We start from the raw sequence: 24,545 nt of genomic DNA, 5'->3' as shown, positions 1-24,545 counted from the left end.
TTTTTGTGCATGGTGTGAGGGTGTGTTCTCGTTTCATTGCTTTGCATGCAGCTGTCCAGGTTTCCCAGGAAGATGTGGTATATATACACAATGGAATACTACTCAGCCATAAAAAAGAATGACATAATGCCATTTGCAGCAACATGGATGGAACTAGAGAATCTCATACTGAGTGAAATGAGCCAGAAAGACAAAGACAAATACCATATGATATCACTTATAACTGGAATCTAATATCCAGCACAAATGAACATCTCCTCAGAAAAGAAAATCATAGACTTGGAGAAAAGACTTTTGGCTGCCCGATGGGAGGGGGAGGGAGTGGGAGGGATCGGGAGCTTGGGCTTATCAGACACAACTTAGAATAGATTTACAAGGAGATCCTGCTGAGTAGCATTGAGAACTATGTCTAGATACTCATGTTGCAACAGAACAAAGGGTGGGGGAAAAAAATGTAATTGTAATGTATACATGTAAGGATAACTTGATCCCCTTGCTGTACAGTGGGAAAATAAAAAAAAATAAAAAACCCAGGAAATGTAGAAAAGTGTAGAAAACCTAGCAAAAGTCATATCAAAACAGAAAAAAAAGCCTTACCATTAAAAGGGTACTACTTTTAAAAAATAAAAAATAAATAAATAAATAAAAATAAAAATGCATTCCCATGGAGGTGCATTTATTAATTATACTCATGTACTATTATGCTAATATATTATACACAACATAAAATATATACCAAAAAAATTTTTAAAGAAAATACAATAAACACAAATTCTAGAATCTTCTTCCTGCATTCTGATGTTCCTTCTCACAAAATGACCTTGGGGGTGCAAATCCTAAACTATTAGCCTCTACAGCAGGATTTCTTTGTGGCGCCCAAGGGCTATGGAAGTGGGGCCAGATCACTAGCGAGTCACAAATACTTAGAATGTATAGTCTTAGCCTCCCAATAAATCCTTTCAGAGGGTTATGCTTTTCAGGGCATGGCTACAGTTTTAACAAGGGATGCCAAAATAGACAACCCTAAGAAACACAGCATGTGAGTGGGAGTGTCAAGGGGAGGCTGTTGAGACCTTCTACATCTCTCAATACTCCCTGGAAGAACTTACCTGTGAAAAATCGCTTTCGAACCTAAATGCCAAGCTGGGTTGTTATTTTCTTTTTTCCTCTTAGACAATAAGCTTCGAAGACATTCAGAGTCAAAACTGCGTATGTGACTAAGGGCTGCTTTCCCGTGCTCCAGTTCTACACCAGGTCTGGACTTTTTCTCGTATGTTTTCCCAGGGTCTCTTTATTGTATATATTTTTCATACTTACTTACATACTTGCAGGTTGTTTTGTGGAACAAAACAGAGTAAAAAGCATATACATATAACTCACCAATAACAATGACAGATGGATTATACTCTAGTTTTCCAACGAATGGATATAAAAAGGTATTCCCAGAAACTCCAAGTTTTCTGTACTTGGGATTATTTGTACTCTGAACTACACAAGCTTAGAGAATTATGAACGGATGTCATTCGGTAAAACAGCCTTGGAACTACATCCTTGTTTCCCACAGCAAGGATAAGCCGCTTGCTCAATTATCAGCAAACCTCACCACTGACCTCCCAATCTTATTGGCGGAAGTTATCAAAGGCTGATTATAATAATGTATTGTTACCATTGCTCTCCTAAAGCATCTGCCTATTAGCAGAAACCTGAATTGTTTCTACTAAATATTTAATACATATTCGCTAAATGAGTGGCAAAATAACAATGACAGAGTTCCAATAGTTACTTCGGTTAAAGAGTCTGTGTCTGGTTTCTTTCTTTCATGAACATCTAGCATCACATAAACCTTAAGATTCAGAATGGCAAGTGGATTTCATCTAGAATATGAAGCGTAATCAAATAGCAGTGGCTACTAAAAACTCTGTATTGAGAAGGATTCTGGAGAGAAACCCCGGTTGATTAAAAGGCTGTCTGGAGTTGGGAAAAAGGAGGGGTGCAGAAGGGCTGTCAATTTGCTGACACCACCCTGTCCGATAATGAATGTTTTCAAACTCAGAAGGTATTTAAGTTAAAAGGCTCAATAATTTTTGCCATCCCAAGACCTGCTCTCTGGTTCTGTGTACTTTAATTTCTATGGCTCCATCTTGCTACTCCCTGTCCTCCTAGACTAGGAGGAGCTCAGTGAAGACAAGGACCCTGTCTTTCCCACAGTTTTCATTTCCATACAGCACAGTAAACACTCAGTAAAACATCAGTTGACTCTTTTTTTGATACCTCTCTGCAAGAGAGTTCTCGCAGCCCACAAAGCCTAAGTATTTACGATCTGGCCCTTTAAGAAAACATCTGGTGGGCCTGGACTGGTGTATTAAGGAATACACCAGAGAAATACTTATCTACACCAGCTAGCTCAGGCTGAATCCTCAAGGTTCTGAGGAAAGGCCTCAGAAGCAAGGGCTCATTAAACAGGGCCCCCCTCTACTTCAATCATGGTAGTTCTGCTTTTACTTTTCAAATTTCATTTGAAGAAAGAGTTCCTTTATTGCCAAGAAAAAGCTGAACGCCACTGATTTAGAAACCCGAAGGTCTGAAGAGACAAGGACCAAGTAAATTATGTTCTAGTCGGCCACAGATAGCCTGAACTAACATTCTATCTGAAATCAAACTGATTAATCTCAGCTTATTTAAATTGAGTATCTGAAAAACAGCTAGTATCACAGGCATCGAATCCCCAATCAAGTTAAATGTATTATGTTCATTACATTTATTTTGCTCTTGTATTAAAATTTCTTTTAAAAGTTATATTTTAATATTATACTTTGGGTTTTTTTCTAAGACTCAACAGAAGGAATAGTTACACAGAGACTGTATCTTGAAATTCTATATATTAGTAGCTAAGGGCATTTCCATTGCATTTGTCAATGTCTCTTAGGAAAGGATCTGTGAAAATAATCCTTAGTGTTTATAGCCTAGAAATATGTAGATATCTCATTATAAACTACATACATTCTTTTATACACTCATATCGAATTATATAAATCACCTTATTTTCTTATTCTTCAGAAGAACCAAGACTCACTAGTTGGTAAAATTATATCCTTCCTCTTTTGAAATACAATATAGCATTTTATACAGCCCTTATTTTCATGGTCTATTACATACAATCATTTAATGTAAAATCCTTGTCTGGAAGTTGACAATGTATAACAAATACGTACATTAACATTATTAATCCTATAGAAGAAGTACTCAATTTGAACAGAGCACAAATGAAAAGATAAAGGAATAAAAGAGACATTTAAATAACTGCCATGTAAATTAATAGGATGCAATTATTGGTCTCTCTTTAATCTTAGGTGAAAATCAATATACTGTAGTCATTGCTAAAGGTGATAAGTCAAACGCAGTTTGATGCAAATCATACAACTCAACAACGTGAAGTTTATACATCAGAAAATCAAATGTTGCTTATATCTTTTCCTATCTAAAAGGGCAGGAAGCAATGTTTCCCAGATGCATTGCATAATTAATCTCATTCACAACAGACAGTATCTTTGCAAGTCTTGAAATAAAACAGAATTCGTTTCTTAAAATTCCAACATTAATCTTGAAATCAGTAAGCATCAAGAAATTTTCTCCTAGCTCTGAATATTTCATCTTAATTTATTTACCTTTCCATAACTGGTTTATGCCACTTATCTTGCAGGGGTTGAGAGGGTAGCTCAGATTTATGAGGGAGGAAAAAAAGAGCAACACAGAAATGAGATCTAGAAAAGCACAACGAGAGCTATAAAAACAGCTCATCCATCATCTCTACATTTTGATTCCAGAGACAGCAGTGAAAGGTGTTGTTTCCACACCACTCACCCAGCACACTTAAAAAGGTTTGCTCTATCACTTATACAACTGAAACTGATTGATTAGCTGCTAGAGAAAAATCAATACAAATATCCTAGAAAACACTAGCTTGTAAATTCATTCTGGCCCCAACAAAGTCCTGGTCATTGCTTGACATGTTTTTCTAGATATCTAAAATGCAACCATGTCAAACCCCGGCCCCCAAAGACGGTTATGCCTAGGAATTTTCAAAACCTAAAGCTCAGCACAAGTGAGGAAGTGAGGGGAAGGTTTCCCAGGGGTCTGTGAGAACAATGTGATGATACCCAGAAGTCAACCTAGTAAATACTGCATTCGCATATGCACAACTGCCCACAAAAATGATATATACACTGAGAAGGTAAAAGACAGTGAATGAAAAAAAAAAATGAAAATGTCAACGGGACTAAGTTAAGAGAAAGGAAAAAAAAAGGTAGGAAACCAATGAAATATAAACTAAATGAATACTTTTTATAAAAGGTAAGGTTTCTATTTAAAAATATAAACTAATTTAATTATATCCATTCAAAAGTTAATGAGTGCCTTTTCTCATATTTTGGCAGATGAATGTACAGTGAGTATAATTTTAGTACCTTAGGAAATCATTTCATATTCAGAATGATTTCATGATTATTTCAGAATCTCTTGTGAATTCTCCTTGCCTTTAGGTTAGCCCTAGTCTCTTCATTCACTAGACTTCTAAGAAATAAATGTTTATGAATATAAAATGTTTCATAAATATGCTATTCAGAAAAAAAAAATGTTGTATAGTCTGCAACATGACAGGCAACCTGGGTTCTAATCCCCATTGTATAATTAGCACAGAGTTTTAAAAACTCACTTTGTATTTCTGATATATGGTCATAAAACTTTAAGAAAAAGCAAGGAAGGGAATAGAATTTTCAGTATGGGAAATTTAACTTGCACTGACAAAGTAACTTTAAACACAGCATTAAAATTCACTGACAGCATATTTAGACTTTTTGTCTTAGAGTAACTTTTCAAAGAACCACAATATTTATTACTGATTATAGGGCAGACAGTTTAGTAATGGTATAATGTAGAATTTAAGGTGTTATCACCTCTAAAATATTTCTAATATGTGAATTATTAAAGAACTAAATATGAAAAAGTCATAAAATAAGAAAACAGTTGTTTCTTCTATCATATTTACCTTCATAATTATTCTTCACAATTTTAAAACTCAAAAAAAATCTATAAGGCCATTATGACCTCAGTGTACGTGCAGAAAAAAAGACAATGCTGCTAATTCAATGTTGTTAAAATGTGAGCTTACAGACTGCTATTTCCTAGTGTAGAACGTAATTATAAGGCCATCCCTAGCATGAATTTGCATTTCTCAAATTAAGAAAATAAAAGGTACTTGTCATACTAAGTAGTGTCTATCTACAGAAACATTTTTTTATAAAACATTTTAAAACAAAAGAAAATCCGTCATTTGATTCCAGGCATTAATGTCCTATTACAAATGTTGCAACATTCTCACTTAAAATTGCATTTATTTAAATTACTCTATTTTAGGAGTTCTTGTATTTATTTAAATTACTCTAGTTCCTGTCATGGCACAATGGAAACGAATCTGACTAGGAACCATGAGGTTGCGGGTTCAATCCCTGGCCTTGCTCAGTGGGTTAAGGATCCAGCATTGCCGTGAACTGTGGTGTAAGTTACAGACGCGGCTTGGATGCCGTGTTGCTGTGGCTCTGGCGTAGGCCGGCGGCTACAGCTCCGATTCAGCCTCTAGCCTGGGAACCTCCATATGCCACAGTGTGGTGCTCAAAAGACAAAAAAAGCCAAAATAAATAAATAAAATAAAATAAATCACTCTAGTTTAGGTAACACAACTTCTTCATAATAAAAACACAGCCAATTATTTCATATAAGTAATCTCAAATTCAAACAAGCAACATTGAAAGTCAGAGTAATGAAAAACCATAGCTTGAAGAGGTCAAGCACTTTGGTCAGATCATGTGGCTGACAGGCAGCACAGCACTGTTGCAAATTCACACCTTTTCTATGGCAAAGAACATCGGATACTTATGACCTAAAATTTCCTAAACATACTGGTTTACCTAGAAAGTTGTGCCCTCAGTACTTTAGTAACAGTACCACATATCAATCAAATGAAAACAGCCTTCCATGTCAACTCCAATATACAGATAACAAAACAATAGAAATACTTTACATTGTAAACACTCCATGTTTACAATGTTGGAAATAACCAGGCACATATATAGCTACTGATAATGATGAAAGTAATACTCACTATACCTCTGTGGCCTGGAGGGCACTTCTAAAGATAAATCAGACAGATAAGTTGGATATCCTTAGAATAATTCAGTAATCAGTTTAAAACAACTTTATCTATTCCTGTCTTCTTTTTTCTTGAAGTCACACATGATATATACATGTGTCTGTATTAAATTATGAAGCAATCATATCAAGATGTTAGTACAGGTTACGGAAGAGAATAGGTATAAGCAAACCCGGACAGTACTTTTACTTCCTACATAGTGATTTGACAGTCTCCTATTTTTCAAATAAATTTGCAGAGTAAAATGAGAAGATTTTTAAAAGTTGCACTTAGGAATGCATGATGTTGAAAAAGTGCCTCCAAGAAACTAATTCGTATGCCTTCCAATTTGCAGAGTTGGGTGGATAGAACATATAGTTTTAATATCTCTATTATCCCACAGTTACATGAAAAAAATACACCAACTAAGAATGCTAGCAAAGGGCATCATTTTTCAAGTAGGGTAGGATTCTGTGCAAACTCATGCCCTATGTGAAAAATCCTTAACGTGGCCAGGTTGTAGAAAAGACAACCACCCAGACTTTTCCTCAGATTAGACAATTACCTGGCTCTGAAACAAACCAATTACAACAGTCAGTGAGTTTCCATTTATTTCTCTTTCAATGCAAGTTGAATGCGAACAGAGAAAGGGACTATGCTCAGAATATAAAAATAGGAAAGAAAAACTGTTGAGAAGTGTCATATTAATCAAGGGTATTATTCTCCCCGTTATAAAGAGCATTTCAAATTCATGTTGATAAAAGCTTTAGACTAAACAAACAAGTTTGGAACTCATACTTTCTCAGATCCAGGGTGTGAAGTCCTGAAGAGAGCACTCCAAGTTACTTGCTAAGAGGAAAAGGACACTGCCAATAACTAACTATTAACCCACAAGACTATGAGAAAATAGATTATCTCATGTTGGTCATAAAAACACACCAATGTTATATACACATATTATAAACAAAGACAAAAGAAGAAATTTATGCTTAGGTGTCAGCATGACTGTGACTCATGTTGCAGATAAGCCTGACGATATGCTGAGAGATACCTAGACAATCACATTTGCCAGCAAGTGATGATTCAGAAGTAGCTGGCCACCCACACAAAGAATTACTCTCATTAGGTTTCTACACCAGTACCACTCTTCACTGCTCCAACAGTCCTGTGGATGAGATAAGCCTGGTACATAGTAAAATCTACCTTCTCTTTCCAAGACTCCTGGAAACCCTTATTAGCACTATTTCCTAAATAGTTCAGGAATTACCAAAGAGAGAGGGAGAAACAGTCAAGAAATTACCAGAGAAAGAGGGACAGTGTTTCACTCAGTCCACAAAAGTCTTATTAACACACACCAAAAGGTAAGAGCTTTCTTTTTTGTTTTATTTTGTTTTGTCTTTTCTACGGAGTGTAAAGATAGGTGATAGAGCTCAAACTATGTCACTTACCTTACAGTCAGAAGGAAAGGGAAGTGTGGTGAAAGAAGACTTATGTGACTATTATAACCAGAATCTAGTAAAATCTTCTGTTCGGTAAGCTGCAATTAAGCTCTTCGGAAAGCTAAAGAAGCATGTATCTAAAGTGAAGTGTTATTAAGAAGACTATTATAATTTATTAAAAAGACTAAATTCACAGAGAACTCTACAAATTCTTACCTTGAAAAGACTGTTTGGCTCTATCTACTAGTTCATCAATTGGATAACTGGCTAAATTTCCTCTGGCGTGTTTAGTTTTGCAGTAGGTACAAGCGTTGAGGCACCTGTTCAAATGATAGCAATAAATAAATTTTTAAAGACAGCGCACACTTACCATGGGGGAAAAAAATCCAAAACTTACACCAAAGTGCTATTATAGTATCATTTGCCAGTCTATAAAGAGATATAAAAAATAAATATCTGCCATGCTTCAGACTTAATTTATTCCAACCAGGCACAGAAATTTTTAATTTGCAATTCTTTAAAGTTTCAACTATTCAAGAATGATTATACAAATCACATATTATCTTCAAATGCACACAAAAAAGTGGAAGAAAGATAATGAATGCTTGGGAGCTCCCTTCGTGGCTCAGCAGCTAACCATCCCAGCTAGGATCCATGAGGATGCGGGTTCAATCCCTGGCCTCACTCAGTGGGTTGGGAATCAGGTGGTGCTGTGAGCTGTGGTGTAGGTCACAGACTCAGCTTGGATCCCGAGTTGCTGTGGCTGTGGCATAGGCCAGCGGCTGCAGCTCTGGTCTGGGAATTTCCACATGTCATGGGTGTGGCCCTAAAAAGCAAAAAAAAAAAAAAAAAAAAGATAATGAATGCTTACAATGGTTAATCAAAAGAAATTAAAGATCCTCATTTTTTTAAAACCACTGACATTTCTTTGGCTATCGCAAGGCTAAAAATTAAGTATCACCTATATATACTCTATTATTCAGAAATAAAAAAGCTTTCATTTAACTCTTAAATAATGATACAGGAATAAATAGGCAATAGAGAATTCTCAAAAGAAAATACACACTTGGACATTTTCAAATAATAATTCTGACTCTTTGAGATCAGAAAAAAAGTATTTTAAAAATGTCTAATGAATGCTCTTTGGGATTATATTAGTCAAAGGAGAGGAGTAAAATGACAACATTAGTTTTGAAAAACTGAAAAAATAGACTTAATTCCCAATAAATTTTAGGCATGATAAAAATTGTCTTTTCAAAATTAAAATGTTGGACAACAAGGACCCACTGGATAGCGCAAGGAACTATTTTCAATGTCTTGTAATAACCTATAACGAAAAAGAATCTGAAAAGGAACATTTATATGGAGAGATATATAGCTGAATCACTTTGCTGTACACCTAAAACACTGTAAATCAACTACAATCAAAAAAATTAAAAATGTTCTACTGTTGAAATTTTAAAATATTTTAAAGAGGTTTTCTTATTATAAAATTTTAAAAAGCAGCCACACATAATAAAATATTTCTATGACAAAAAGATAAGGCCAAACAACACTGAACAAAAAAAAAAAAAAAAAGAATCTCTGCTGATTCAATTTCTATAAGGAAAAGCAAGATTTTAAAAACTATCATTAGATAAATGCTTTGAAACTTCAAACTGAGAGAAGTGGAATTTTTAATAACTACATCCAGCCAATATGTAATTTTGTTAACATATGTCTTTAAGATACAAAATAAAATACATATGAATCACTGCACTCAGGAAACGACTACATAATGCATAACTTCTAATTATTTTTGCATAAGTCTCAGTAAAATTTTGATTTTTAACTATTTAACTGACCACATAACCTTAAACAGCTATTATATTTTTCTTCCTAGGCCATTTATATAAAAAATAAATAAAATGAAATAAAATACAAATTGACTTCTTTATCATAAATCAAGGTTCCAGTCTCCCAACTATTATAAGTCTTCTCTTTTCAATTTCTATTTGTTCCACAACAAGTAGAAAAAGAAAATTGAGATTTTTTTTTTTTGAGGGGGGGCTACTCCTTGGGAAAAGTAACTCACTTTTGTGTAGCTCTGACTGAGCAACAGGCATTTTTCCAGCAGTTTTACATACATTATCTCATTTAACTCTTATAGAGTTAAGTGTTAGTATTTCCATCTTACAGATGAGGAATTTGTTTCCAAAAAGTCAGATAATACAAATTATTCCACAGAAATACAAAGGAGCACAAGATACTACTATGAACAACGACACACCAAAAAAGAATAAATAAATCAGCTCCAAGAAACATACAATCTACCATGACTAAATCACGATCCCATTTACAACAGCATCAAAAAAACAAAAAATACCCAGGAATAAATTTAACCGAGAAGGCAAAAGATTTGTACACTGAAAAGCTTAAGACACTGGCATTCCCACTGTGGCACAACAGAATCAGCAGCATCAGGATGCAGGTTCAATTCCCAGCCCTGTGCAGTGGCTTAAAGGATCCAGCATTGCTGCAGGTGTGGTGTAGGTCTCAACTGTAGCTAGATTCTGATCCCTGGTTCAGAAACTCCTTATGCAGCAGGGCAGCCAAAAAAAAAAAATTAAGACACTGATGAAAGAAATTACAAAAACACAAATAAATGGAAAGATACTACGTGTTAATAGATTAGAAGACAATATTGTTAAAATATCCAAACTGCCCAAAGCAACCTACGAAATTCTTTCAAGATTCTAATGGGAATTTTCACCGAAATTAAAAAAAAAAAAATCCTAAAATTCATTTGAAACTGAAAAAGAACCCAAATAGCCAAAGCAATCTTGAGAAAGAACAAAGCAGGAGGCATTACAATTTCTGATTTCAAAGCATATTACAAAGCTATAGTACCCAAAACAAGTATGGCGATGGTGTAAAAATGGGCAAATAGACCACTGTAAGAGAATGGAAAGCCCAGGCCAGGAATAAACTTATACATAATATAGTCAATTAACATTTGACAAAGGAGGTAAGCATACTCAGTGGAAAAAAGGTCAAAAGATAATAAATTGTTGCTGGAAATATCGGATAGTCACATGCAAAAGAATGAATCTTGATACTAACTTACACCACTGGTAAGAATTAATTCAAAAATTGGCGTTTCTGCTGCTGCACAATGGGATAGATGGTGTCTTGGGTGCACTGGGACCCAGGTTTGATCCCTGGCCCAGCACAGTGGTTAGGGATCAAACATTGCTTCAGCTGCAGCTTAGGTCACAACTGCAGCTTGGCTCTGATCCCTGGCCTGGGAACTCTGTATTTTGTGGGGCAGCCAAAAAGAAGAAGAAGAAAAGAATAATAATTAATTCAAAATAGATTAAAGACTTAAATCTAAGACCAGAAACCATAAGATTTTTGGAAGAAAACATAAAGGAAAAGCTCCTTGACACTGTTCTTGGCAATATTTTTTTTGGATATGACACCTAACACATACATAACAGATGTAAAAATAAGCAAGTTGTACTACATCAAACTAAAAAGCTTTTGCACAGAGAAAGAAACAATCAACAAAATGAAAAGGCAACCAACAGAATGGAAGAAACTATTTACAAACCATATACTGATTCATAATAAGTGACTCACAATATTTTAGTATTATTCCATAACAAGGGATTCATAATACCTGATATGGGGTTAATATCCAAAATATATAAAGAACTCATACAGCTCAAGAGTAAATAATAATAATCCAATTTGAAGATGGCCGAAGAATATGAATAGCCAGTTTTCCAAATAAAATATTCAAATGGGCGAGAGGTACAAGAAAAGACACTCCATATCACTAATCATGAAGGAAATGCAAATAAAAAATCACAGTGAGATATCACCTCACACCTGTTAGAGGGGAATCCTTTTGCACTACTGGTGGGAATGTAAAGTGGCATAGCCACCATGAAAAATAGCACACAGATTCCTCAAAATCTTAAAAGATAGAACATTTGGTTAATAGATGCAAACTATTGTCTTTGGAATGGATTAGCAATGAGATCCTGCTGTGTAGCACTGGGAACCATGTCTAGTCACTTATGATGAAGCATGATAATGTGAGAAAATAGAATGTGTACATTTATGTGTAACTGGGTCACCATGCTGGGTCATTTCACCATATTGGGGAAATAAAAATAAATAAATAAATAAATAAATAAATAAATAAATAAATAAATAAAACATTTGATCTAGCAATTCCATTTTTGGGTATATATGTATCCAAAGGAGATGAAATCACTTTCTTTTTTTTTTTCTTTTTTGTCTTTTGTCTTCTTAGGGCCACACCTGTGGCAGATGGAGGTTCCCAGACTAGGGGTCTAATCGGAGCTGTAGCTGCCGGCCTACACCACAGCCACAGCAACGCCAGATCCAAGCCGCGTCTGCAACCCACACAGTTCATGGCAACACTGGATCCTTAACCCATTGAGTGATGCCAGGGATCGTACCCACACCTTCATGGTTCCTAGTCAGATTTGTTTCCACTGCACCACGATGGGAACTCAAATCACTTTCTCAAAGAGGTATCTGCAACCTCATTTTCACTGCAGCATTATTTACAATAGCCAAAAATGGGAATAACCTCACTGTTCTTCAACAAATGGATGAAGAAAATGTGATATATTTATACAACGGGACATTATTCAGCCGTTAAAAAGAAGGGAAACCTGCCATTTGCAACAACATAGATGGATCTTGAGGGCATTATTCTAAATGAAATAAGTCAGCAAAAGAAAAATACTCATTATCTCATATGTGGAATCCAAAAACAAACAAACAAACAGAAAGCAAAATAGAAAACCACGATTTCATAGAGACAAAGACCAGATGGGTGGGATTTGTAGGAGGCGGGGGAACAGGGTGAAGTGATCTAAAGGTACAAACTTCTGGTGGTAAAATAAATACATTCTGGGGATGTAACGTACAACATGGTGACTAGAGTTATCAATACTGTACTGTGTACCTAAAAGATGCTAAGCAAAGAGAACTTAAAAGTTCTAATCACAAGGAAAAAAAGGTAATTATTTAAATGAGGGACGGTAACTAAACTTACTATGATAAACATGTCATAATATACACATATATCAAATAATTACATTATCTTAAACTTATACAATGTTATATGTCAATTATACCTCAGTAAAACTATGGAGGGAAAGTCAGATAAGTAGCTTGAATTTCAAATCTAGGTCTGCCAAATTTTAAATTCCCTGCTATATCCATACCAAGCTGCCTTGCCAGAACAAATGCATATCAAATATCCTAGCTACAGACAATGCAGATAAGATATAATAAAAAGACAGGCAATCATGCCACCTGAAATATAAAGTATCTAGCGCATGTATTCAAAGATATGGCGGATACTCATCATCCTATACATGGAGCTATTCGTTGAAGTCATGTGTTTCTTTCCTTCTTTGGAAATCTAGGGCTAGCTAGGCTTCTTGTCTATCCACTGGCCCAAACAAGTTATTTCATCCTTCTTTAAAAGTTCTGTTTTCCATGCTTCTCAATTCTACTGCTCAGGTTCTCCAAGCTCCTGTTCTCTCTGCTCTTCTCTGTGGCTTCATGCCACAGGCCCCACCTCAGATTCCCCTCATGCCTGCCATTCACTCAAGGTCAATCAGCACCCTTCCCAGGAAATCTGCTCTCTCTAACTCCTTGACAAAACTTAGGTCTTCTGACCCATTTCTCTTATTTCTCCTATTCCCGATGGAGAGCTCTATAAATTAAGTGGTTAATATTAATAAAAGCTACTTCTGTTTCTAACTTGGGCTACTCCTTGAAAGTAACTTCCTTCAGGGATAACAGCCTAGAGAAGAGGAAGGGAAAGCTGTATTTTATTTTTATTTTTTATTTTTTGTCTTTTTAGGGCCACATCTACGGCATATGGAAGTTCCCAGGCTAGGGGTGGAATGTGAGCTGCATCTGCCGGCCTACACCACAGCTACAGCAACACCAGATCTGAGCAGCATCTATGACATACACCACAGCTCATGGCAAAACTGGTTCCTTAACCCACTGAGCAAGGCCAGGGACTGAACCTTCGTCCTCATGGATACTAGTCGGATTCATTTCCACTGAGCCATGACAAGGACTCCCTGTATTTTAAATATTTGTAACAAATGATTTAACACACTTAAAACACTTAGCACACTGCCTGTACCTAGTAAGTGATCAGTACGTATTGGTCAATGGTTGTTTAATGGGACTGTTCAAAACAATTCTTTAGGGAAATAATTATGTACTAGCATGTTCCAGGTGTACCTAACTTTATGGAACAGATATGTTGTTGATAGGTTGACCTAAATCAACCATGAAAACCTAATCATGTTTTCCTACTGGCTCACTTAACAAAGGCAGAAATGTACCCCTCCCCCCCCCCCACCAGTGACTTCAATGAGAAATCACACGTGAAAATGTGCTAAAACATTTAAATGAAACAAAGTGATATTGAGAAACATTTAATAGAATCAAAATAAGCCAGTAAGTATAAATATTACATTAAGAACTCAAAACCTACTTCACTAAACTGCTCCCTTGGAGTTCATTAGGGTTGTGGAGGTGATATATTTTTGAAGTACTACACTCTTTATTGTACAAGATGGGTTCATCCCTATCTCTGGATATCAAAATGATACTTCATATTATTCCAATAAAGTAAAAATTTCTACCAAGGGTATTTCTTTAAGCATGTTATAAGGGCACTAATCAAGCATTAAATCTGCTCTGTCTTACATTTAAAAAGGAGAGAGATCTGTTATAAAACACAGGGAAAATATGCTGTACAAAATCAGGAAAGAATGAGCTTTTTGATGCTATTTAGTTCAAAAACAATCTTCTCAATCACTGGGAATTATGATGACCGATCATTTTGACATGACGAGCTTCCAACAAAATAAAGGGATTCCATCATAGAAGCCTTTGGTAGTTCCAGTTATCTGTAAACAATTAAATAATTGTCTAAGGGTAAGTACACTGAGCCAGTTTCTTCAACTATCAGAAAAACAAAAGAGCTTTGAGGGCTGACTGCTCAAAGCTAAAACCAAAAAGAGACGTCTGTTCAACTGCAAGGAAGAGGCAAAATCCTGAACAGACACAGTCTGTTGTGATAGAAGGATAAAGCTAGCATACCACACCTACTCATCTTTGTACAGGTCATTATATGGCCACAGGCCAAGAAATAACTAAAAATCTCAAAAGCAGAGACAGACTAGGCATTTAATTTAGAAGCATAACTCAAGTCTTGAGAAAAAAAAAATAGCATCTGTGGTAGAATATTTTTAAATTACAGAAACTAAACAAATGAGAGAACAATGAATTTCCACAAATTAAAATATTTCAAAAGGTTCAAATGCATAATAACATGTTATTTTGACACCTGAACCACACAAAGCAAAGGGAAATGAAGGTTTTAATAATTAGGCTTTTTCTTCTAAAGAGCATCTTTAGAAATCACAAGTTTTGGAATAATTCAAAAATCAGAGCTATACCTTTAGGAATTCACCTACACTGAAAGATTTTTCATAACGGGGGAAAAAAGCTCATTTGACTCAGGATTCTGTTCCTCTCTGCTTAGGGGCAAAGATAATTTTATTTTATTTTTAATTATTTTTGCTTTTTAGGGCCACACCTGTGGCATATGGAAGTTCCCAGGGTAGGGTCGAATCAGAGTTGTAGCTGCTGGCCTACGCCACAGCCATGCCAGACCCGAGCCACATCTGTGACCTACACCACAGCTCATGGCACCACCAGATCCTTAACCCAGTAGGTGAGGCCAGGGATGAAACCTGTGCCCTCATGGATACTAGTCAGATTTGGTTCTGCTAAGCCATGACAGAAACTCCAAAGATAATTTTAATATGCAAAAAACACTGTTTTAACAATAACAATAACACTTCGAACTAACATATTCTGTGCCACTCACATAATTTAATCCTTATTTAATCAATTGACAGAGTATAATCTTCTCAAAGCTTCAAGTTTTACAAAATAAGCCCTTTATAGAGTAAAACCTTAGAAAAATCATATCTGGCCTAGCCATATTCTTCCATATAGAAGCATCATGAAGCAAAGAAAACAACAAAACTCAAGAAACAAAACGTTCCCAGAGTTCCCATCGTGGCGCAGTGGTTAACGAATCCAACTAGGAACCATGAGGTTGTGGGTTTGATCCCTGGCCTTGCTCAGTAGGTTAAGGATCCAGCGTTGCCGTGAGCTGTGGTGTAGGTTGCAGACGTGGCTCAGATCCTGCATTGCTGTGGCTGTGGTGTAGGCCAGTGACTACAGCTCCACTTCGACTCCTAGCCTGGGAACCTCCATATGCCACGGATGCAGCCCTAGAAAAGGCAAAAAAAAGACAAAAAAAAAGAAACAAAATGTTCCCATCTGTAGGTTGTGCCAGTCTTGACTATTAAACACAACCTACTATGAGCACTCATCAAGGTTTTAAAAGTATTTCCAGGAAAATTATAAACTGTTGGATATTTTAGACAAATACAAGAGATACTATCACCAGCAAAAATCTCATTGGTCCTTCAATTGATAATTCCTGTTTGCCAAGATCAAAATCCTGGACAAGCAAACGAAAAATAACACACCTGTAAAACTAGCAGAATATATCCTAAATTCTTTACACTTTCTGTGGCCAAGACTCCTCCTACATAGCCAATCTCTCCACCTGATTTACAGTCTCCATCTCCAATCTCAATCTCCTACTCCTAAAGCTCATTCTAATAATTACTGCCCTTGCCTAACTGTAACTGTGCCCTTAGTGGAGTTTCTTTCCTTCTGGGGATGGGGAGGGCTGGGAACCCAGCAGCTAACCTTTCTCTTATTTTATACTAAATTCAAAAACAATGGCAGCTACATTGTTTTTCCTTATCCTGTCACCATCAACCACTCCACTACATCCTTTGCTTCAAAAAGTTGTGTCAGCATATTTAAACTCTACCCTTATTTCTTGTTCTCTTTACCTGAAAGAGATATCCTTATCATCTTCGCCCATCAATCAAAAGGTTCAAAGGCACTTGGTGGGGAGGCTGCCAATAATAGTAAAAGATGATTGCTAAATGCTTGTTGACACTCAGCCATACATTTCATAACAACTGTTTCATTTATCTTCACAACAAGTACCATTACCCCAAACTTTCATATAGGAAACTGAGGCTGAAAAGGATTTAAAAACTTGCCCAAGGTTACAAAAATGGCCAAGTCAAAAAGATGTAATCAGTCTCTCTGAAATTCTTTTATCACTGATTGTATCCTACTTCTCTTAAGATACAATAACGTACCCTACATAAGAATTGATAATTGCTGGGGAAGACTATGGGAAGATGGCAGAGTAGGAAGCTCCAGGAATTTGTCTCTCCAACTAGGCAACAACTGCACTGGCAGATGCTGTCTAGTGCAACTATTTTGAAACTAAGGAGTCAGCTGAAGGCTAGCAACTTCTGGAGGAAGAGTTGAATGGCAAATTGCCCCAAAACAATGGAATAAACATGGGACATTTTCCAGGACAGATCATATATTAGGCCACAAATTAAGACTCCATTTATTTTAAAAGATATATGAAATACCTTCTATGACCAGAGAGAATGAAGTCAGAAATAAGCAACAAGAAGAAAGTGAAAAATTTATGCATTTGACTTAAAAAACTTATAAATCAAAAAAGAAATCACAAAAGAAATTAGAAAATACTTAGGGATGAAAAAAACAACACGCACTCCAAAATTTATGCAATACAGATGAAGAAATAATATGGGGAAATTTCATAGCTAGCTATAAACACATAAATTAAAAAAGAAAGATCTCAGAGTTCCTACTGTGGCTCAGCAGGTTAAGAACCTGATAAAGCATCCCTGAGGATACTGGTACAATCCCTGGCCTTGCTCTGTGACTTAAGGAGCTGGTGTTGCCTCAAGCTGCAGCATAGGTTGCAGATGTGGCTTGGATCCCATGCTGCTTTGGCTGTGGAATAGACCAGCAACTGCAGCTCTGATCCAACCCATAGCCTGGGAACTTCCATATAGTGCAGAAGCAACCCTAAAAAGAAAAGAAAAAAAGGAAGACCTCACAGAAATATCCAACTGTCCAATGTAAGTAAAAAGAAAAAGAAGACTAAACTAAAACCAAAGCTAGCAGAAGGAAGGAAACAAAGCTTTGAGAAGAGATAGAGAATAGAGAAACAACAAAGAAAGTCAACAAAACCAAAAGCTGGTTGTTCAAAAAAAAATCAATAGAATTGACAAACTTTTAGCTATACAGAATAACTAAAACAAGAGAGGAGATGCTAATTAGTGTAAACAGAACTGAAAGGATATTACCACTAATTGTAAAGAAATAAAAAAGATTTTAATGGATAACTGTACACCAACAAACTGTGATACCTAGTTGATATGGACAAATTCTTAGAAACACAAAAACTACCCAGGCTGAATCATGGAGAACCAGAAAATCTATATATGTCTGTAACTAGAATGGAGCTTGAATCAGTTACCAAAACTCTTCCAAGAAAAGCCCTAAACTTAATTACCTCACTGGTGAATTCCATCAAACATTTAGAGAATTAACACCGGTCCCTTACAAATTTTTCCAAAAACTGAAGAGGAGAGTACATTTCCTAACTTCACTCTCTGAGGGTGTAATTACCTTGCTACTCAAACCAAACAAGGACACTGCAAGAAAAGGAGACCACAGACCAACATTCCTTACGAACACTGATGCAAAAATCCTCAACAAACAAAATGCTAACAAACAAAAGTCAGCTGCAATATTAAATGAATCATACACCAAGACAAACTAGGATTTATTCCTGGAATGCAAGGATGGTTCACCATATTAATTGGATAAAAGTAATATGCCATATCAACAGAACAAACTTGGAAGAAAAAAACAATTATCTGAATTGAAGCAGAAAAAGCATAGGACAAAATTCAACATCTGTTCATAATAAAAACAATCAACAAACTAGAAATAGAAACTCCCTCAACATAATAAAGGCTGTGTAAGAAAAATCCACAAAGAACAGCATATGTAGGAGTTTCCGTTGTGGCACAGCAGAAACGAATCCGACTAGGAACCATGAGATTGAGGGTTCAATCCCTGGCCTCGCTCAGTGGGTTAAGGATCTGGCATTGCCGTGAGCTATGGTGTAGGTCACAGACGTGGCTCGAATCTGGCATTGCTGTGGCTCTGGCGTAGGCCGGCAGCAACAGCTCCGATTAGACCCCTAGCCTGGGAACCTCCATATGCCACAGGCGCGGCCCTAAAGAAAAAAAAAAAAAAAAAAGACACACACACAAAAGAACATCATATGCAACGATAAACAACTGAAAGCTTTTCCTCTAAGATGAAGAACAAGGCAAGGATGCATATTTTCACCACTTCAAATCAACAAAATACTAGAATTTAAAGCATAATCAATTAGGCAAGTAAAAGAAAGGGCATCCAAATTAAGGGGGAAAAAGGAAGTAAAATTATCTCTATTTGCAGGTGATTCCATTTAAAATAGCATCAAAAAGAATAAAATATATAGGAAATAACTTAACCAAAGGGTTATGGAAGACTTATTCAATGGAAACTCCAAAACACTGCTAAAAGAAATTGAGGAAGACATAAAGAAATGGGAACACAGCTCATGTTCATAGGAAGGCTAAAATCATTAAAATGTCAGTGTCATCCATAGTGATCTATAGAGTCTATGCAATCCCTTCGCAAACTCCAATTACTTTTTTTGGCAATAGAAAAACCAACCCCAAATTCTTTTGTTGGAGGCATATATGTTTATAATGTTGGGTCTTCTTGATGGATTCTTTTATAATAATGAAAAAATTAAAAAAAAGAAAAACCTATCCCAAAATTCATATGGAATCTCAAAGGACCCTGAACAGCCAAAACAATCTTGAAAAAGAACAACAAAAGAAAATGTTGAAGGACTCATAGTTCCTGATGGCAAAACTTTCTATGAAACTACATTAAAACAGCATGATGTTGACATAAACACATACATATATAAACTAGTGGAATAAAATAGAGAGCCCTCAAATAAACCATCATGGTCAACTGATTTGTGACAAGGGTACAATGAGATGCAGACAGACTTTTCAACAAGTGATACTAGGAAAACTAGATACCCATATGCCAAAGAATGATGTTGCAACCTTACCTAACACCATATACAAAAATTAATTCAAAATGGATCAAAGACCTACATGTAAGACCGAAAATAATAAAAACTCTTAGGAAAAAAACAAAGCACAAAAGCTTCACAACACTGGATATGATTCCGAAGGCACAAATAAAATAAGAAAACAGACAAATGACTTCAGGAAAATTTTTAAAATTTTCATATCAAAAGATAATCACCAACAGAGTAAAAAAGGAAACCCGGAGTTCCCGTCGTGGCGCAGTGGTTAACGAATCCGACTAGGAACCATGAGGTTGCGGGTTCGGTCCCTGCCCTTGCTCAGTGGATTAAGGATGCGGCGTTGCCGTGAGCTGTGGTGTAGGTTACAGACGCAGCTCGGATCCCGAGTTGCTGTGGCTCTGGCGTAGGCCAGTGGCTACAGCTCCAATTTGACCCCAGCCTGGGAACCTCCATATGCCATGGGTGTGGCCCTAAAAAGACAAAAGACAAAAAAAAAAAAAGGCTAAGTTGGCAACTTTTATGTTATTTGTGTTTTACCACAATTTTTTTTAAACAGCAAAGAAAAAGAATCCATGATTATTTGTGGGCTTAATACTCAGTAGATTACAATTTACTTAAAAAATATGCATGTATCTTTTTCATTTTACTATCTGATGTAGTACCCAACACAGTAACTTGTATACTATTAGAATATCAGCAAATACTCTCAGGTTGGTGACTTCATAATGAACCAAACCAGGTAAACCCATACTTGGTTACACAAACAGGAGCAGTGCTCAACAGAAAAATGGACTGGCAATTATAATTCTAACTGCTTAGAAACAAATCTAGCAGGATACAATGAAGCAGGGAAAGAGAAGCCAGAAATGGACAAGACAGGGGAGATAATATGCATCTTGCTAGACAAAAGGATCTGTGCTCCTTCCCTCAGCTCAGGCAGCGTGGAGACTAAAACTACAAGGCCTGGGGCCCTGCACAGGATATAAACACAGTACAATGTGTACACTACACCAAACACCTTATCCAACAAGAGAAATCAAAGGGACAAAGAACCAATGATTTGATGTGTCCACTTTGAAAATAACTGTCTGTACATTTACCATCAGTAGTTCCCAAAGCTTAAGCTGTCACAGAGCAATATATTTCAAACACATACTTAAAGCCAGCCACCCTATACAGGGTGCCAACTTGTTATTTTGCCAAGTAAAGACTTTTTTTTTAAGTTAAACTATCCTATAGTGCTTATGTATTAATATACATGTATATTATATTTGACTTTTATATTATACTTAAAATTTTTAATATTTTATATTTATATATATTTTTTAAATATAGAAAATCTGATGTAAAACACCTAATTTTTCTTCAAGACTTCAGTGCTACTAAATGCAGTAGTCAACAATGAAAGCACTCAACAGTGTTAGCAGTTATTATATGAGTAATTTATTACTCCATTCCTTGAATTTTCATGTAATATGTTTATAACCTATAAGTCTCACAAAAGCTTGCTATTCTCAAGGAAAAAGTAACTTTAAATGAATGATATCTGACACACAGTTTCGAGTAGTTCTGAACTAAATTCAACAGGTTATGCTTACGTATATGTGATTCACTGTTTAAGTGTGCTTGACCAGCACATAGTTCTAGAGGTGGATTTCCAGACGTGATCAGAGCAAACCTTGCTCTCTGCGTTGTCTTCATTTATTTTTCTTTTTTTTTCCTTGATAACAATCACTTAGGTAAATGTAGATAGCTACTTATTAGACTCAAGGAGCATGCTGGAATTGTTTGGTCTTGCTAGTTAAACAAATACAGTAACAAAACATTTTAAATTATTTTATAATTTGCAAATATATTTATTATTTTTTTAAAAACAGCCCATTTTAAAACCAAAATGGGAGGGATGTAATGATGAAGGATGACACACAGAGCTTCAGGGAAAATTCACTGTATTTTCCTTGCATTTCTTATTTTACCAGAGACCAGCAAAAAATCTATCGAGGTCCACAGAAACTATTGTTTATGCGTTTTATGATTTCTCTGGAGTGTCTTCTTCTGAATTATATTCTACCTAATGCTGTACTTAAGTAGTTGTCTATATTATCTTTAAGGAGAGATAACTCCATCTCTTTTATTTAATAGTTTAAAAATGTTATTGGAGTATAAATGACTTACAACGTTATATTAGTTTCTAAAATAATCTTTGGAATTGAAAATACAGGAAAAACAGCAAGAAAATGGCTTTAAATGAACATTAGCCTAAATCAAGTATTATGCCAACTAAGATACAAACATAGAAGAAATATAATTAATAAGTAACAGTAATAATTTCAGTTGGATTTTCAATGTGTTCTATTTGTACCTAGTGAGGTACTCCCTGGGGGACAAAGTCCCATATTCATAACAGCAACAAATTACTGTTTTCTGAATGTTTCTTAAAACCGCAGGGTAAAAGACAATGAAATTCTGACAACTATAAAGCATACTTCTCCAAAAATTTTCTTCTATTCCACCTACTTTTTTTTTTCCCCATGTCATATGAAGTTCCCAAACTAGGGGTTGAATTGGAGCTGCAGCTGCCAGCCACAGCCACAGCCACACTAGATCCAAGCTGCATCTGCAACCTACACAGCAACTCACGGCAATGCCAGCTCCTTAACCCATTGAGCGAGGCCAGGAATTGAACCTAGTGAATCATGAATACTAGTCGGGTTCATAACCTGATGAGCCACAATGGGAACTCCCCCACCTACACCGTTATTTTCAGTTTTATAAAACAATGGCAGCAGTACAAAAAATTAGGGCTATTATCTCTATACCTTTCAAAGATAACAGTGGTGACATCTGCAGCCACCAAATAATATTTGCTAGTAAAGCAAAAATACCTGACTGGCCATTAGAAGCGGAGAACGCATACAAAGTGACGTTGTGCTACAGACTGAATTAACTTATGAACATCCAAACTGAAAAAGAAATAGGGACTCTGATGGCAATTATTTATCTCCTATCATAGTAGTAAACTTTATTTACAGAGTGTATAAAAAATCATATGTTTATGTTTACATATATACCTATAAATATAATTCTGCCATGTAGGACATATTCCTAATACATAGTAAGGCCAGAAAAGCAGTAACAAAAACCCTTTTAAAGTAATATAATCAAGTAAATGTATATTTGTACATAAAGCACAAAACACAAGAACACACATACATAGAGTTTTGCTATTTCCACCCCTAAATATTCATGGCATCCTGGAATTTGTGTTTTTCTATTTAGGTATAGATACCTCCCCCCCTTTCTAAACCTACTGAATCAGGATCTGCAAGAATGCAACCAAGGCATATATATTTGTAAAAAGTGATATACTTTTCTATGCCTGAGTTGCAGCCAAATTACATTGACATTATTAGAAATAACAATTTACTTCCTGTGTTTTAATAGTTAATACTTACCTGCTACTAAAGAAAACCAAAAGCTTCACTTACAAGTATTCTAAAGGACAACAAAGGCCAAGTGATCTCGAAAAGAGACTTATCTAAGGGTTAATCTCCTCAAAGTTTGACTAGTCACACACTAAATACACATACATACAAAGAAAGAAAAAACCTGCAAAACGGAACTCAAAATATATTAAAAAGTAAGGGGAGTTCCCGTCGTGGCGCAGTGGTTAACAAATCCGACTAGGAGCCATGAGGTTGCGGGTTCGGTCCCTGCCCTTGCTCAGTGGGTTGACGATCCGGCGTTGCCGTGAGCTGTGGTGTAGGTTGCAGACATGGCTCGGATCCGGCGTTGCTGTGGCTCTGGCATAGGCCGGTGGCTACAGCTCCGATGGGACCCCTAGCCTGGGAACCTCCATATGCCGCGGGAGCGGCCCAAAGAAATAGCAAAAAAGACAAAAAAAAAAAAGTAAGGGCATATCAGTAAGGAGAACTACTGTTTTTGCTTCCTCGGTGACTCTGGATTCTGACACTGCCAGGGTGAAATCTCACAAGAAACAGTTGCAGAAACTAATTCTATAACATATAACAGGCACCATGTTTTGGCACCTAGGATAAAAGATAATGGTTCTAACACAGGTCAAAACATTTTGGGCAAAGAAAAAAAGTCTTATGTTTCAACTGTGTTGAAACTAGAAAGCTAAATTCAGATAATTTTCTGACTTGTATAAGAAAATAAATTGTTTGGGTCAAATAATGGCATGAATAATTACATAATGAAGAGAGAGGAGATGTTTTAAATTGAATGGAAAAGTAACACTACGCATTTATGAAATTACCCACCATTTTAATTTCAACAAATCCTCCAATTTGAGAGCCATAATTATAATGAGCATTAAAATAATCTAATAAGTAAAATCTATCTCTCCCTTTTGGCAATTATTACCTAAAGCAGGGCCAAACAAAATACCATATATCAGAAATAAAATGAGGAAACTAGCAGGTCCCTAAGGTAAAGTCAATGACTATCAAGCTAACCACCAAAATCTCTGTGAAAGAAAAGCTTTTCCCATTCAGACCTCAGGTGCACAACCATTTAGTGTAGAAGCATTCTCTTTCATACATATTACACCTACTTCCTTGAATGACTGTAAGAACCCCTATTGATTCAATAGAAGCTCTTTTACTTTCTTTTTTTAGGAGAGGAGGAGTGATAGAAGATACCCCAATTAAATATAGAACTTAATCCTTTCTAAAGAACCATGCTGTTTGCAGAAACATTAGGCTGGAAGAGGGAAAAAAAATGTATC

At 35.9% G+C, this 24,545-nt stretch overlaps 1 protein-coding gene across 8 annotated transcripts in view; it reads right to left on the bottom strand.

Annotated features, from left to right (window-relative positions):
* CDKAL1 (CDK5 regulatory subunit associated protein 1 like 1) overlaps positions 1–24,545 on the bottom strand; it is a 654,131-nt gene that overhangs the window by 363,164 nt on the left and 266,422 nt on the right. For all 8 annotated transcript variants that reach the window (XM_047795483.1, XM_047795484.1, XM_047795482.1 and 5 more), the window contains exon 9: positions 7,840–7,943. In XM_047795483.1, the coding sequence (XP_047651439.1) occupies positions 7,840–7,943 (104 nt within the window). The remainder of the gene's footprint in view (positions 1–7,839; positions 7,944–24,545) is intronic.

Source organism: Phacochoerus africanus, chromosome 9 (genome assembly GCF_016906955.1).
Source record: "Phacochoerus africanus isolate WHEZ1 chromosome 9, ROS_Pafr_v1, whole genome shotgun sequence".
NCBI classification, from domain to species: domain Eukaryota; kingdom Metazoa; phylum Chordata; class Mammalia; order Artiodactyla; family Suidae; genus Phacochoerus; species Phacochoerus africanus.
The sequence above is the reverse complement of the archived record's forward strand: the minus strand, read 5'-3'. Positions and strand labels throughout refer to the sequence as shown.